The 17,026-nt window shown below is 41.2% G+C and overlaps 1 protein-coding gene and 1 long non-coding RNA gene across 2 annotated transcripts in view; one reads left to right on the top strand and one right to left on the bottom strand.

The window, feature by feature from the left end:
- Window positions 1-912: 912 nt before the first annotated feature.
- Window positions 913-17,026, bottom strand: part of LOC138983235 (serine/threonine-protein kinase Nek10-like) — a 38,088-nt gene continuing 21,974 nt past the window's right edge. Inside the window, exons 17-31 of the mRNA XM_070356652.1 lie at window positions 15,186-15,327; window positions 14,798-14,919; window positions 14,271-14,373; window positions 13,730-13,808; window positions 13,117-13,246; window positions 12,438-12,508; window positions 12,037-12,186; window positions 11,365-11,482; window positions 10,683-10,815; window positions 10,013-10,210; window positions 6,219-6,437; window positions 5,884-5,987; window positions 4,328-4,438; window positions 3,890-4,004; window positions 913-2,218 (exon numbers count right to left, since the gene is read on the bottom strand). Of these exons, the coding sequence (XP_070212753.1) occupies window positions 2,034-2,218; window positions 3,890-4,004; window positions 4,328-4,438; window positions 5,884-5,987; window positions 6,219-6,437; window positions 10,013-10,210; window positions 10,683-10,815; window positions 11,365-11,482; window positions 12,037-12,186; window positions 12,438-12,508; window positions 13,117-13,246; window positions 13,730-13,808; window positions 14,271-14,373; window positions 14,798-14,919; window positions 15,186-15,327 (1,980 nt within the window). The 3' untranslated portion in view covers window positions 913-2,033. The remainder of the gene's footprint in view (window positions 2,219-3,889; window positions 4,005-4,327; window positions 4,439-5,883; window positions 5,988-6,218; window positions 6,438-10,012; window positions 10,211-10,682; window positions 10,816-11,364; window positions 11,483-12,036; window positions 12,187-12,437; window positions 12,509-13,116; window positions 13,247-13,729; window positions 13,809-14,270; window positions 14,374-14,797; window positions 14,920-15,185; window positions 15,328-17,026) is intronic.
- Window positions 15,374-16,445, top strand: LOC138982747 (uncharacterized). The gene is made up of 2 exons (XR_011460954.1): window positions 15,374-15,920; window positions 16,161-16,445. It is a non-coding gene; the product is annotated as an uncharacterized lncRNA (long non-coding RNA).

Here is a 17,026-nt window from a genome sequence, read left to right as displayed (position 1 = left end):
ACCATGATAAATAGAGTTACACAATTTGGATGGAACTTCAAAAATAACCATGATAAATAAAGTTACAACATTTGGATGGAACTTAAAAAATAACCATGATAAATAGAGTTACAACATTTGGATGGAACTTAAAAAATAACCATGATAAATAGAGTTACAACATTTGGATGGAACTTAAAAAATAACCATGATAAATAGAGTTACAACATTTGGATGGAACTTCAAAAATAACCATGATAAATAGAGTTGTACATGTATCTCAGTCTTTAAATATCACGTTGACAAATATATTGTCAACAAATGATAACCAACCATGATAAATACAGTTGTATCTCAGTCTTTGAATAGGACGTTGACAAATCTACTATCACCAAATCCATGATAAATACAGTTGTATCTCAATCTTTGAATATGTTTATATGCGTTATAAATTCTTATATTATTATATGACGTTGACAAATCTACTGGCAACAAATGATAATCATGATAAATGTTTTCATGTGTACCAGTACCCACTTACCATAAACACACAACAATCATAATAAATAAAATGATATCTCACATTTCTCTCACATATTGACAAACTTTACTGTAAAGTACAGTCATCACGACGCACACGGTGATCTCTAACAGTTTTTTCACATACCGCTAATCATTTACGGTAAACAACAATACTGTACCAGCATAAATCCAGTGAATATTCACTTTTCCTGATATACCGGAACAGTCATTGATAACAAATAATGTGATGAACACGAGCAGGGAAAACATTTGTAATACTGTACAAAACACCTGTGGTGAGTGCAATTAACAAAATGCAATCTCAACATCACAACGTCTGGTAACTGACTATTTTGGCTAGAGTACAACTAGGGCGCTCTGAGCAGGGGTTAACCCTGGATACATGCGCTCTAGAATATTATGTAGTATTATTATTACAGCTATTTTCTATACTTTTTCATATTCTAAGTCATCAACTAAGCAGAAGAAAATGGTGACTGCAAATGAGATTGATAAATAAAAAGACAAAAAAATACAGTATGTTTTTGTCTTTTTATTTATAAGTCATGAACTGTTAAAAATTCGTGGCTATATCGCTCTGCAGTATCTCACTCAATTCTTCTTCTTCTTCGTTCATGGGCTTAGACCCCCACGTTCACTCATGTTTTTAGCACGAGTGGATTTTTACGTGTATGACCGTTTTTACCCCGCCATTCAGGCAGCATACGCCGATTTCGGGGGAGGCGTGCTGGGTATTTTCGTGTTTCCATAACCCAACGAACTCTGACATGGATTACAGGATCTTTTCCGTGAGCACTTGGTCTTGTGCTTGAGTGTACACACGAAGGGGGTTAAGTCACTAGCAGGTCTGCACATAAGTTGACCTGGGAGATCGGAAAAATCTCCACTCTTAACCCACCAGGCGGCAGCGACCGGGGTTCGAACTCACGACCTCCCGATTAGGAGGCCGACGTCTTACCACCACGCCACTGCACCCGTCATCCCACTCAATGACCCCTGCTACCTTTCAATATACTGTTCCAAAAACATTTATCAATGTTTCCTTTAGTTTCCTTGTCAAAGACAAATTTTGCTTAAAACTAGTCAGCTTAGATTACTTTTTGACAGGAATGCTTACGCAATTTTGGAATAAGCTATAACATCTGCAACATGCAGCCAATACATTACATTTACACGGGTCTCTGGAAACAATATATTGTCTCTCCTATGTTTTTATTAGGAATGTCTGAATATAATAAATAGCATATTGTGTTCCCCATCTGTGGGTTCGTTTTGCGTGGATATGAACAATTCACGTGTTCTAATTCTTCACTATTACAATTTCAAGCATTATAATACACCTCCAAACCATCTTCTCTTCGAACTATCTATCCATCCATCCATCCATAAATGTTAATGAGGAAAATAAATTACTATCTCGTCTCATCCTGTCACATGCATTCTTTTTATCTTTTAACCACACAATCAAACCTGATCACACATACTTCAACAAGAAAATTCATGGGAGGGAATCAGGTGGGAGAGTTGTGTGGCAGGATTTTCTCCCTTGCACCATTGTGTCCGTTTAACTGGGGGTTGTTGTGCGTGGTGTGGATGTCGTAGTAGCCGCTCTTCACCAGGGTATCTTCGATGACACACTGCATGTGTTCGTACGTGATACCCACATCTTTGTAGTCTGGGTCGTACCCTCCTGTCACTGCGGATGAAGATTACATTACTATAATAATATAATAATAATAATGGCAGCTTATAAAGCGCGAACCACAGGAATCTATGCTCTCCGCGCTTTACATAATATCTACGAAATAAAACATACTATTTGAACATCAAATAAAAAATATACATTCTAGCAAAATAACATAACCATAAACTTATTTTACTTGTCAAAGCTAACTATTGGGTTAACACTTGCCTTAGCTTTGTACGCATTCAGAGAACTGGTGTATGCAACTACCAAGAAAAACTTGTTAAAAAAAAAGTCAAACAAAAACATCTGGAGTGCTTTGAGAAGCAGGTTTCAAGCACCATCAGAGAAAGAGAAAGAGAGAGAGAGAGAGAGAGAGAGAGAGAGAGAGAGAGAGAGAGAGAGAGAGAGAGAGAGAGAGAGAGAGAGAGAGAGAGATACATACATACAGCATGACTTCCCTTCTTTGTCTCTGTTAATCTAGGGAGAAAATATCCAGCGATATTTCTCCGTAGGCCTAAAGTTCGGCCATGACCTAGGCAAAATAACTTGCGCAGCCGCAGAAACAAGAAAATGGAAATCTTATGAAGCCGTCATCAACACGAACACAATGATTGCAGAAGCAAACTCTGTACCTACACGACCGAGACACAAGACTGATTATTTCACAGCTGCAAAGGGTAAGCTTACTCACGTCAGGTCTTCACTGACAAGCTAGGAACAGACGGAAAATTCCAAACAAAAGTAAATGACGTCAAAGTCTCTTTCGCTTTGCGTGTAACTTTGTCATGACGTCTTTTTGTGACAACAGTATACGCGACAATTTGTTCGCTTCCGGTGTCATTTTATACTGAAAAGCAACTCAAAAGAAGGAGCTAAGCCTGTGTCTTGAAGCAGCTGAAACACTCTTTTGGATTGCCGTTTCAATGTTAACCAAAAAGTTAAAGAAAAAAACAAGGTTCAGTTGCGAACTGACAGCGGATTGAGCATTTATTCATGTTGATGAAGGTACGATTGAAGCTTTATTCTCTCCGTCAACAAACAAGACTAGATTTGTAGCAGACGAAAAACAAAATGTGCGTTTTTCCTGTCTTGTGAAGGCGATTATGTCGTTATAAGTTATCTGTACGTTGTAATGACATTTCAAAACAAAATTTAGCTTTGATGCGTCACGGGATAATAAGCTTATACGTTTTCATCCATGGAATTGTTTTTTTCGTCTCGGCAGGGTGAATGAATTCATGATGTCTTTTCCGGAACTGGACAAAACTGGCCTTGCCAAGACTGAAACAAAATATAGTTCTACAACTTCTAGGCTTGGGTTGATTGCCCATGGTGAATTTCCAATGATTTGTTTCCACATCCCATGACAAATTCTCTTTACTTTGGTCATGCCATATATACGTTACAGCTCCGTCCATCCATGGTATCGCCTGATATTTTGTCTTGACGGGGTGAAAGAATATAATGACGTCACTCTCGGCAGAGCCTCGAGTGACGTCATCATATTCATTGACCCAGTCTCAACAAAATATCAGGCGATACCATGGATGGACGGAGCTGTAACTTATACATACATACATACATACAGACGCAAATACAAAAAAAAGATGTGTACCATTTTTCTAGAGAATAATTACTGAAAAAAGAAGAGAAGTATCTGCGCGTGAATATGAAGCTTACCTGGGTTATCAGGGTCAAAGGCACATGCGTCGCGGTCTCTGGTGTTCAATCCTCTCCTTGCTACATCCGGCAAGGTCAGGTCAAGGTCAATGATTTCACGTGACCCTTGCAATAGCTGAAATCACAATTCAGTGTTGTTCTTCATTAGAAAAAGCCTCCAACCAAACTAAGAAATGCCAGAAGAAGAAAGCATCGTGCAAAATTGCACAAGTTGAAAGGTTTTTCTTATAAACATTGAAACCCTCCTTTTCGGCCCTGCACCAATCTGGACAAAATCAGGTGGAAGTTTTAAATATTTTTAATTTACAGAGGTTATGAATAAAAAGTCTGAGAAAACAGGATCTTAAGAGGGAGGAGGTCTCAAATTGGGGGTCCTTAAAAGGGGGTTTGACTGTCCTAATAATAAGCGTAGCAAAGCCAACAGACAAAGTTCCTCACCTTCCTGAGTTCTGTCTTGACGTTAAGCGCTGTGCTGCCGCGACAGAAGAGAGCTCTCTTGTACTGCTCTATCATGTGGCGGTTGGGGCTCGGCTCCAGGGTGGGGGGCAGCTGAATACACAGACAGGAGACGGCCATTAGCTTTAATCAAGTACACTGTGTTTGTGAGCATGTTTGTGTGTGTGTGTGTGTGTGTGTGTGTGTGTGTGTGTGTGTGTGTGTGTGTGTGTGTGTGTGTTTGTGTTTGTGTTTGTGTTAGTGTGTGTGTGTGCGTGTTTGGGTTAGTGTGTGCAGACCTGTTTACCCTAAACCCGAGGCAAGAGTACTTTCCCAAAAAGTTGAGTGTATTTTTCAAAAAGTTGGTGTACTTTGCAAGCAAAGCCATATGGGCTAGGGAAAATGTACGCGTGGGTGCAAACGTGTTTGTGTAAGAATAGCATGTCTTGTGAACACCTTCAGAATTTAACTCCTTCCAATACAACAGGGATAAAACAATGTTATTTACCTGTCAGTTTATAGCATTATAACCAGTGTCTTCCAAACAGATTGATAATGAAAAGATGAAGTTCGTGAAATAACATCTGCGGTTGATAGTGGCAAGTTCATTTTTACAATCATCTCAGAAAACATTGCTTCAGCACGGACTACAGCCTTTTCTTCTGGCAGGATTTGCTTTGCGGGAATGAACTTCATAATTCCTTGGCAGCTTTCAGCGGATTTCTTTGCAGCAACCTTGTCCAGGTGAGTTTTGGAACTGCAGTGTCGTTCGATGTCATATTTCCCAGCATGGGCAAAGGAGAAATCTGATTTACAATACTTGCAGTGTGCATGACCTTTTCCCATAGTAGACTCCACAATTCCTGGCTCTTTCTTATATTTCTCCAAGAAAATCTGCTGCTTCTGCTGTTTAGATTTGGTACAGTCATCCGAAACTGGCACATTTTTCCGCTTCATTTTGCCACGATTGTCCAGACGATCGCACGTGCCAACAACTGAACAAGGTTTCCACAGCTGAAGACTCGCTGTCATGGTTATCTCCCTTCGACCGAAACCGGTATCGGTTGTACGATCCCGTAATCAGCACACCAACACCGGAAAACGTATTCTAGACTTTTTCTTTGGCGTATTTTGTGCGTGTGTCGCGTATTTGCGTACCGATAATAATTTGGCGTACAAAATACGCCCAAATCGTACTGGTAAACAGGTCTGTGTGTGTGTGTGTGTGTGTGTGTGTGTGTGTGTGTGTGTGTGTGTGTGTGTGTGTGTGTGTGTGTTTGTGCGTCTGCATGCAAAAGAGAGACAGAGAATGGACAGAGGGACTGAGACATGTGTGTAAGCAATCTTTCAGGCTTATTTCCACTTGAAACAATTTATCAGTGCCAATATTTGCCTCATTTTGCAAGGAATCCAACTCATGCATATCAAAGAAAACAAACCAGCAGAGTTATTTCCAAACATCGTCTCTTTCAATAGCCAGCTGAACAGTCTTACAAAACCACCACAGCATAACTGAAAAGCTCATCTCAGAGTGATCATGAAGTGGATGATGCAATTACCTGCGTGATGAAAACAATCTTGTGCAGCTGATGCAGCATCTGCAGAATGGGATCACTGATCTCTCGCAACCTGTTGGGGGAAATCGTCAGCATGGCGGCACTCTCTGCAACACCCACAAACATACATTGTATCCGTAATCTGTGCATTGGTTGCAAGCTCTCATAGTTTGCGGCAACAGTAATCAAGTGCTATACAACACCAGAATTTTGACACCGAAAAACACTGAATGAACTGTTTACTGATCAGTTGAATAAACAGAAATATAGAGTCATCATCTTGCACAAAGAAGAGCAAAATACAGCAACACAGAGATGCAAGGCAAGGCACAACTCACTTGACCGTGTCTCCAGACATTTGGAATGTTGTGCAAGGGGGCCGGATGGATCTGAGCTCTGGGAGCGGTTGATGCGATGCCTCATGCCGCCCTCGAGTCGCGCAGACAGCAGCTGGTCAAACAAGATGGTGCTAGTGGGTGACTGCCCGGCGCTGGGGGACTGGCTGGTGTTGGGGGAGGGGTCACCAGAACTCAGGCCCGAGTCTCGGCTGTTTTTTGCTGCAAGTGAAAGATTGAACACTACATTTCTGAACTGGTCTTAAAGACAGTAGATTTCTGCATGAACAGGGTGTTAAAACAAAAGTCTGGTTTGTTTTTACATATTACATTTGCAGAATTGAGAATTGAGGGGATAGTACACTATCAAAAGTCAGAAAAATGTCAGCGCAGAAGCTATGTACCCAAGTGGCCAGCAAATTCTTAAAAATGTCAATATTGTTCAAGAAATCAGTAATCAAAGAAGTTTTGAGAGTTTATTCAACTCATGACGGTTTTTTTTTAGCAGAACTAAAGCAGAACTGTTACATCAACTACCAACCACTCAAACTGCATCGGTCCAAACCCAAAAAGACTCAAAGAAAACGTTTTTGTTCCGTTCTTCCTCCTTTTTGGCTCACGTAAGTGTAGCCTATGCGATGCTACACTTTGTCTGTCTGTGCGTATGTATGTATGTGTGTGTGTGTGTGTGTGATAGAAACTTTAACATTTGACTGAACACCGAAATACTAATTTCACCTGGTTATTATCCAAGCAACATCTTCAAAGTATTGAAGCAATGATCAACATTTCGTTGGCATGTGTGTGGTTAAAGTGTGTATCCATAGGAAACGGGTGGTGGGTTTTTTTTTTTTGGGGGGGGGGGGTAAAAGCAGGTGACTGGTATGTGTCGTGTGTGGTATGTAGACCAGGTCAGGGGTCAAGATCAGATCAGGTCACGTGAAGGATTGTGGTATAGATTCCCTTTTCAGTTCTCACCTCTGCATTCGCCGATTCGGGGAAGACGATTTCACATTGTTTGGTTTCTTAGCTCCAGAAAAATAGATAAAGAAGATACCAAAGGAGATTTCCTACAGTTTGATCTGCACAGCGTGTTTCCAGTGTCTGCGTGAGGAAAAGCTGTCGAAAGCGCAGTGTCAATCTGGCAGTCGTGTCCCCGGTAAGTACAGACAGATCTAGTGTCTCCCACTCTTACAACGTGTCACCTAAGCTTACTGATAATCCGTTTTGTTTAATTTCTTTTTATTTCAGCAGACACGGATATCAAACACAGTGCTAGGCAGTCACCTCTAGTGAAATGAGTTGATCTAAAGTGCCTGTAATGTTTGGATGTCTTTGTTCTTGGTTCGGTTTATGTGAATTTCAAGACTTGCAGTAGAGTCTCAAGTTTGCTCTGCCCGTATAAAACTGTCCACCATTTATTTGAACATGCAGATAAAAGGAAACGGAATGAATCTGTTCTCAAAGTCAAAATTATTACGATTTTGCCTCAGTTTCAAAACATGCTCTGTCATGGTTCTGTCTGTAAAATTTTGTACCTTGCAACAACTTCCTTAAATTTGAAAGACAGTTATTGAATGCTAGATCTATCTAGATCTGTATCGCGTTTCATTCCAGACTCCTCTCTTTGATTGTACTGTTCGCTGTTTACGCACTTTCATGATTCACTAATGTCGGAGTGTAACGTTTGGTAAACTTACCTTGCAACAGCGAATTCCTTGTCTTTGTTGGCATTTTTTTTCAAGGCAGCACAACCTAAGATAGCTTCTTTTGGACAGCAGGTAGAATGCGAGTTTTGAGACAACGACAGTCGTCCAAAGAAAGCTTGCTGTGGAATTTTGTTGTCATAATGGTACATGTGATTCTGTATTTTTCTGCGGTTAATGTTAATGGTTTCTTTTTTCCTCTGTTGGTTTCTTCCTCCTGAGTTGATCGTTATCACTCAAACAAGACCATCAGAGAGTACCTCAGTTGGTCCTCAAAATGGATTGTGGATAGTGTGTTGACTGTGTTGACCGTCAGAATTATTTTAAGAACCAGGCTGCTGCAGTCAGTTGACATGTTTCGCATATTGCAGGGTTTCCATGCTGCATAGGTAAAGTGGCTTGTATAACCCGACTATTCAGTATCAAAACACTGTTTATATTTGTGTAGGTTGTAGTCATCACAACTAATCGCATTTTGCCTTTTGTTTCAGAAAGGAGGATAAGCTACAACAAGATCGACGCTATGTCAGACATGCCTCAGCCACATGATGACTTCCGAATTTAGATCCACTCGGCATGGTGACAAGTCTTGATGAAAAATATAAGACTGAGGACAGCAGTGGAAAAAGTGGCCACATGGCAGGTACCTATTGCTTAGTGTCTGCAGTGCAAAAGACAGATAAGCTGATGGTAGATTTCCAAATGAGCACTCTAGTACCCGTAGATCTACTGCTGATTTACGACGGGCAAGCTACAATCCAGGGCAGAGAACACTGCAGCATTGTAATCCAACTCTTCATTTGTTTCAGGAAAGGACGTCCTTACAAATTAACATTACAACTCTCTGATACAAAAACATAGTGCATAGTGTAATCTAAACAAGAAGTTGTGCTACCACAGGAACATCCCGATAATTGAGTGGGACAGGATTAAAAAGCTTCCTTGGGCTGCAGTGAGGAAGTACACGGCTTTTCTGTCATTGACCTTAATAGCTTTCACACACCCAGTATATGAGAGATAATGATCTTCTTGGTGACCGTTCATGCCCAAGCACGCGGAGCTGGTTGCCAGCAAGACAACGTGTCACTGGACAATATCATAGACTTCGGAGTGCGAGGACCAGGGAAAATAACCTCATGTGAACCTGTCTGAGTGTGACCATCGTGACGCCCATATCTTTAACTCTTTGTCGTATGACAATTCCAAGAATATATTATCTTGATACGCAAGCTCAAGGGTAGGTTAATGATTGTAGATAAGCTTTGCCATGATAATTATGCCGATGCAGTTTAACAGTTTAAAAGTGCGTGCGTGTGTGTGCGTGCATGCGTGTGTGTCTGTGTGTGTGTGTGTGTGTGTGTCTGTGTGTGTGTGAGTGTGTGTGTGTGTGTGTGTGTCTGTGTGTGTGTGTGTGTGTGTGTGTGTGTCTGTGTGTGTGTGTGTGTGTCTGTGTGTATGTGTGTCTGTGTGTGTCTTTGTATCTGTGTGTCTGTGTGTGTGTGTGTCTTTCTGTGTCTGTGTCTGTGTGTGTGTGCTTGTGTGTGTCTGTGTGTGTGTGTGTGTGTGTGTGTGTGTGTGTGTGTCTGTGTGTGTGTGTCTGTGTGTGTGTCTGTGTGTGTGTGTGTCTGTGTCTGTGTGTCTGTGTGTGTGTGTGTGTCTGTCTGTGTCTGTCTCTGTGTGTGTGTGTGTGTGTGTGTGTGTGTGTGTGTGTGTGTGTGTGTGTGTGTGTGTGTGTGTGTGTGTGTGTGTGTGTGTCTGTGTGAGAGGATTGCACAAGATCTCCTTCAGGGACAACGACACCAACAACAAATAGTCATTTTATCTGTTTGCCTTCTTTTGAAAATTATACATGGAGTAGATATGATGCGTTAGTTTTAACTGTGTGTGTGTGTGTGTGTGTGTGTGTGTGTGTGTGTGTGTGTGTGTGTGTGTGTGTGTGTGTGTGTGTGTGTGTGTGTGTGTGTGTGTGTGTGTGAGACGGAGTGATTGAGTTTGTTTTACTGTTTGTCGATTTCTTACGGGAGCCTTGAAGGCTTCGCCTCGTGTTTGTTCATAACATTCTACTTCCATTCTCATTCTAATTTTGAATACCTGTTTGAGGAATATCCACCATGAGTGAAGAGAGAACAGAACGCTTGGCGGCCCGTCGTCTGGCATCTCTCCGTAACTGTGGCGTGCTGGGCGGAGGATGCTGTGGCACCATGGGATTGAGGGAGCGCACGCTGCCAGCACTCGACTCGCGACTCTCGCTGCCACTGCTTGGGTAACTGTCGTCATCCGTTGTGCCGCCTGCAAAACAAGGGGAATGTATTAACGTGTGCATCATTGTTGTGTCCGCCAACTTTTACGTTACAGTGGTACAGTCCAACCTGTCCTAGCAACCACCTCTCGATAACGACCACCTGCCCAAAATGACAATCCCAATCTCCATGAATTTATTTTCACACAATTCACCTTTCATTGCGACAACCCGTCTAAAACAACCACGTTTGGTCGGTCACTTGGGTGGTTGTTACAGATGATGATGATGATGATGATGATGATGATGATGATGATGATATGAGGATGAGGATGATGATGATGATATGATGATGAAGAAAAAGACAAAAGAGCAGATAAAGGGTAAGAGTAGCTTGAGCAGAAAAAAAGACAAGAGAATACTGGTGCTGACACAGATTTTGACATAACAGACGAACACTGCTGCTGATGATTATCATAAATACTAATAACAATGATGCATGAGAACACAAAGCAGTCTTACCTCTATCGTCTCCCTGGAAGATTATGGAGCTGAGAGAGACGGCCACATTGCTACCGGCTGATGGTGCGGCTTCTGACACAGCGCTGGGTGAACTCCCACCCACCCCCTCCATCAACACACCGTCCTCCACATCCTGAACACATTATCATGATTCATGACAATTAAATACAATACAGTATTACTATTTTAAATTTTAATGTGAGAAATTCTTTTTGTGGCTGATACAAACACAACTCACAGTCAAGAGTCGTACCTATACTGGCAACCACTTCCCGGTAACGAACACTTGCCAAAAGACACACACACACACACACACACACACACACACACACACACACACACATACACACACACACACACACACAAACACACACACACACACACATACACAAACAGACACACACACACACACATACACAAACAGACACACACACACACAAAAACACACACACACATACACAAACAGACACACACACACACACACACACACACACATACACAGACAGACACACACACACATAAACACACACACACACACACACACACACACACACACACACACACACACACACACACAGTTATACAACAACTACCCAGGCAACTCCTTATCCTGAAAGAGGTCCTTCACATTTTTTTCTTCCTAAAAGTGATACACATAACAGCCATGTAACTATCCACTTACCCTGAAGCCCTGTGCGCCATCACTGCCAGACAGACTCTTGAGACGCTCGTAGCTCTGCTGTGAGGCCAGGAAGAGGCGATGGTAGCTCTGCATGTTGCGATTGGCCTCCACGAAATGCCTGCGTCAAATTGCATAAACGTTACCACATGGACCATTGGAACCCTTTAAACAAGTCAAACTTAGGCACACTAACATAGCTTTATCATGATGAAAAGAAAAAGACCCTTTCACATGCAATTGAAATTGGAACCCCGTTAGGTTGAAGACTTCTTTTCTGGTATTTTGAGACCAAAACCCAGTAAAACACCTGAAATTTCCAATAAACCCAAACACTGAATGAATTAGTTTGAAAAATTTTCTCCAAAGAATTACAAATACATGTATATACAATGCCGCATTTAATCAACTGAGTCAATGGAGCACAACAAGCTAAGCTTATATAAATGAACGCATTCTTACAAGACCAAGTGTGCACAGAAAAGATCCTGTAATCCATTTCAGAGTTGGGTGGGTTATAGAAACACGAAAATACCCAGCATGCTTCCCCCGAAAGTGGCATATGGCTGCCTGAATGGTGGGGTAAAAACGGTCATACACTTACAAACCCAAACATGAGTGAACGTGTTTCAGCCCATGAACGACGAAGACAAAGAAGAGAAGAAAAATTCTTACTTTTGAGTTCGTTTGCGCTCCCTCTCCAGTTTTCTCTGCAGACTGGTCTGAGAGACGCGCAGGTTATCGATGTACACCAGCAGTAAGTCAGTCAGTCCTCCGCACAGCTCCAGGACGTCTGGACGGTCCTCTGGCGCCACCGTCAGGCATCTGGAACAAACACAACACCACTCAACACACATGCACTGGGAATACTGATCATCAAAATAAAAAAGTGGAAAAGTTCTCAGAACATGCCTGTGAAAGAAAAAGAAAAAAGATCTGAAAATGGTACAGGAGAAATTATGCCCCAACCTGTACACTCTGAGCAGTGGGAAAGTGAGTCGTTTGTAATCATTACAGTGGAAACCGCCTTTCAAAACCCCTCAATCTAAGAGTTAACAGTTGATAAGGTTAGTTACCTCTTGATGGTGTCAGTCAGGCGTTTGGAGTACATCACTTCATCGACAGGTTTATATTCAGCAGCAACAATCTGAAACAAGTTGAATTATTAATGTCTAACAAAACCAAGAAACACAAACAGGGGAAAAAGGAAGAAAGCCAGAGAGAAGTTACACAAGAAAAGAAACTGTTACATCAAATCTTAAACTTTCACACACAAAATTTCAACACAAAAGTTGGGAACACATTCTTCCTGCTCTTTGCGTTTTACATTTATTCAAGTTTTGTCTGAATGTTTTCAGATAGACTGGGAATCGAGATGAGGTGGTGTTTGTGTGTGTGCATATGTGTGTGTGTGTGTGTGTGTGTAGAGAAATTCCAAGAAAAGTACTGGACAGATCATAATGAAACTTTACATACAGATTCTTTCAGACGATATCCCAAAACGTAGTTTTTTTCTTCCTTTTTTCGATCCTAAGTCTGGGGGTCCCCCCTCATACAATTACTATCCTGTCTGCTGCTATCTCCGGTTACTTAGTTCTGCTACACCAGCATGTTGAAATCCCCTTCCAACACCGCTTCACATTGCACTACCAATACCACATACAATTGTGTTACCTTCACCAAGGTCAGCATGTTGAAATCCCCTTCCAACACCGCTTCACATTGCACTACCAATACCACATACAATTGTGTTACCTTCTTCACCAAGGTCAGCATGTTGTTGGAGAAGAAGGGAGGCTCCAGTGCTGCCATCTGGTAGAGGATACAACCCAGCGCCCAGATGTCCGCCTTCTCTCCGTACGGCTGGTTCTGCACGATCTCTGGGCTGAAACACACATAGAAAACAAAGAACATTTTTAAATCAAGATAGTCAATTCTAAATTGCCCTGTAATTAGTATTCGGTTGACCTGTGCATCTGATTAAGTGACTACAAAGAAGTCTCTGGTTTTCTTTTCACCAGAAGACTTTCTTAATTCAAGACTTTCTTAATTCAAGACTTTCTCAATAATTATTCAAGACTTTCTCTCTTTTTAAGACCTCATTATGGGGTGGGGGTGGGGGTGGGGGTGGGGTAGCTCAGTTGATAGAGAACTGGACTTGTGAGCCGTGGGTAATTGATTCAAATTAGCATGTTGTGGGAAAAGAAGAAAGTGCTAGCGTTTATCTAAGTTTCACTTTCAGGTCAACAGATTGACTCGACATTTTGATATAGCCACATGCGCCTTGTTACTCAATTGTATGCCTCTTGCATATATTTGTGTTAATGCTGTTATACAAAATACCCATTGTGATCAATGGGCAACTGACCATGAATACAGGATGGTTCCCACAATGGACATCATTTTGCTGCAGTCACTGTGTTTCTGTTTGGCCAGTCCAAAGTCCGCTGTAATGGAAGGGATAACAATATTGTTTTAATCATTGTATAATACTGCAGGAATGCACTTTAAGCAGTTGTCAAAGCAAGTGCACATACACACAAACTCACTCATACACATGAATACACACACCTACACAAACATACACGCAGAAACAAACATGCGCACACACACTCACACAAATATGCATGCACAAACACACATACGCACACACATACAAGCACAAACACACATACAAACACACACGCAAACACACATGCACGCACAAACACTGTGACACACATACACACCCACACACACACTTTCACTCCATGCATCATATACAAGTTAAACGTCTTCACAAACAAGTACGCAAAAGATTCAGTTTTTGCTCACATCTTCAGTATCAAAGATAGCACACACATAAAAATATGAACAAGAAGGTCCAAACAAACCAACAGTATACAATTACTGGCATTCGTTGAACTTACTGATGGTAACTTTGTCGTTCTCTCCCAGCATGATGTTGTTTGGCGTCAGGTCTCGGTGCACAATACCCTTCTCCTTGTGAAGATACCTCAGTGCCAGGGTCATCTGGAAAAAACAACACATTGTTAGTACACTGTAACTGGTACAGCAAACCATTTTAGGGCTTGGACACATGAAGACAGGCATGCAGGAAAAAGAAAACAAAAATTGGGTAGGGCTGTACTGTATGCATGGGTGGGACTGAACAATGTCATGAATCTTAAGGGGGGGTCTGGGGGTCTGGGGGTCTGGGGCCACCAGACGCTGAAGGATTTGTATAATTAACACACAAAAAAACGTCACCACAGACATTACGAATCCGGATTTCCTGCATATACCGGAAGAATCCCACCAATGTGTTTGGTAGCTTGCTTGTGACAAAGTCGACCGGCAAGGGGTCAGAAAAATGCATCAGGTCCAAAAAAGTATGCGTCGGTGACGAAAGACCGAGGCCTGAGAACAACACTGTGACAGGTATGGGTTTACTGACCTGCAGAAAGATGTTCCAGATGCGATGTTCCTCAAAGTGGGCCTTCTTTTCCTTGAGGGAGTAGAAATGGTCGGCCAGTGTCGCTCCCTCGATCAACTCCATCACAATGTACAACTTGTCATCTGGAAAACAGCAAGCAACATGTTACATCAACATTCCATTATAGGATGGATCATCATAGCTAGATCTACAGTGGTACCTGTGTTAAAAGAACACCCTTTGGACCAGTCAAAAGCGTCCCTACATTGCAGGTGGCCTATCATGACAGGTAAATATTCGTCTACATCAACAATAAATCGATCACTGCACAAAAACAACAACTTTCAGCACATACCACACGTGCACATTTTATTATAATATTATTATAGTATATCCATGTGAAACTCACTTTCTTCAAAGGTTCGGTGGTATCTGACAATATTTGGGTGTCTGAGCGCCTCCTTCATGATGCGTAGTTCATTGGTAATTTCACCCACACTCTGCTCTTTCTCACGTGCGTTCTTTCCAAATGCAGAATTCTGCAGGTTTAACTGTCAAGAGAAAAAATGATTCAATTAACAACAAATTATTGTAACCCCCACCAAAATTAGGTACTTGGATTTTGGTAGGTTACAGAGTTACAGAGACTGATCAGTCTAGGAAGGAACAGTCTAGGGGAAGCAACTCATGTTCAGGCTGAAAAGTGTTTCCGTCGCAGTTATTTCCCTTGACCAACTATACGGCCTTGACTATCGGTCAGTAACCTTGCCTACAAGATATAGGTCGGGGTGCATAAGGTTAGGCCATTGTTCCAGACATTGGTGCAAGGATATGTCTGTAAATTCCCGCCTGGAGGACCCACTTACTTTGTGAAAATTTGCTAAAAGGAAATAGTTCCTATGATTTTTTATAAATTAGTTATTAAATTCTACACCCACTAACATGTTAATAGGATATTGTACATTTGCTGGTAATTAGAATTCATACTGCTGAGAAAAAAAGTTTTATAATGCAGGAAGAGAGAAGTGCTGAAAATAATCTCTCTGGTACTTCATTTTCTCTTTCTTTACCACTTGGAGTTCTTAGAGGAAGGACCTATTTTGTTGCTTGGAGATTGTTGAGTCCTAAAACTTTCCTAAACCAGGTATGTGCAAGTTTTACTTCTACATTTTTTATTATAAGGATTTTGTTAGGATGATAAAAGTGATTTTATAAGTTTCGAATAATTAATCTTGTTGAAATAATTGTTTTTTGAATACTTGTGTTTTATGCATGTGAAAAAGAAACTGAGTTTTGTCATTGTTTTTTTCTATTCCTATGTTTTGTAATAGTTTGATATTTTTCTTGAGCATAACTTGTTACAAAGTTATTTTTGTGGCGAAAGGAAATGCTGGGGATGTGAAGTGTGTTTGTGGATGAAGGATGGGCTTCACTGATGCATAAGCTACGTGGCAAGTGTATACCCATGGGCCATCGGGGATCCAGTGTGGGTAGATTGGATTATGGGCCTTGCCCAGACCGGAAGTGTGGAACAATAACAATAATGGCTGCCCCCATGGTAACCAAAACGAAACTAGTTTTCTGAATGTAACTGGACATCTTTTATTTGTCTAATGTTCTTTGATTGTAAGTTTGTTTTACACTGTTTGTTACTGGAGAATGTTGTACATTGTGGATCGGGATTATGGAGGAATTGTCACACTGGGATTTGGGAACGACTGAGTGATAGTCGAAGGAAAGAGGAAAAAGGATGGATTTGGGGAAACAGTATCAGGCTTTGAATTGTTGGAGACAACTTCGATTGCTGGTACTAATGAGCTGCGTCAGTTCATTAATAGTGATGTCTATATGTTTACCAAGTAGCTAAATCAGCAACTTAGATCAGGTAAACAATAAGATTGATCTGAAAAGGACACTTTTTGAGGAGTTATGTTTTTCATCTAAGATGGGAACATTTGTGTGACTGGGAGATTCCTTTTGTTTCTTATGAAGAGACACTTTGCCCTCCATGTATAACATTCTGATTTTATATGTTTGGTTGGAGAGAGAAATTGGTGATTGTGTTTGAAACTGACTTAGTTATATTTGTGGATCATGTTTTGATGATTGTATTTTGATTTCAGGATTGCGGACTAAATTTTCCTCCATTCTAGTAAAACTCTTTTCTTCCGATTTATTCGTCCAACTTTGTACCGAATTGTGATTTTATATTTGGGATTGTTCTTTTACGTTAAGTTGAAATTTTAGTAT

This window comes from Littorina saxatilis, linkage group LG12, assembly GCF_037325665.1.
Source record: "Littorina saxatilis isolate snail1 linkage group LG12, US_GU_Lsax_2.0, whole genome shotgun sequence".
NCBI lineage: Eukaryota > Metazoa > Mollusca > Gastropoda > Littorinimorpha > Littorinidae > Littorina > Littorina saxatilis.
The sequence above is the reverse complement of the archived record's forward strand: the minus strand, read 5'-3'. Positions and strand labels throughout refer to the sequence as shown.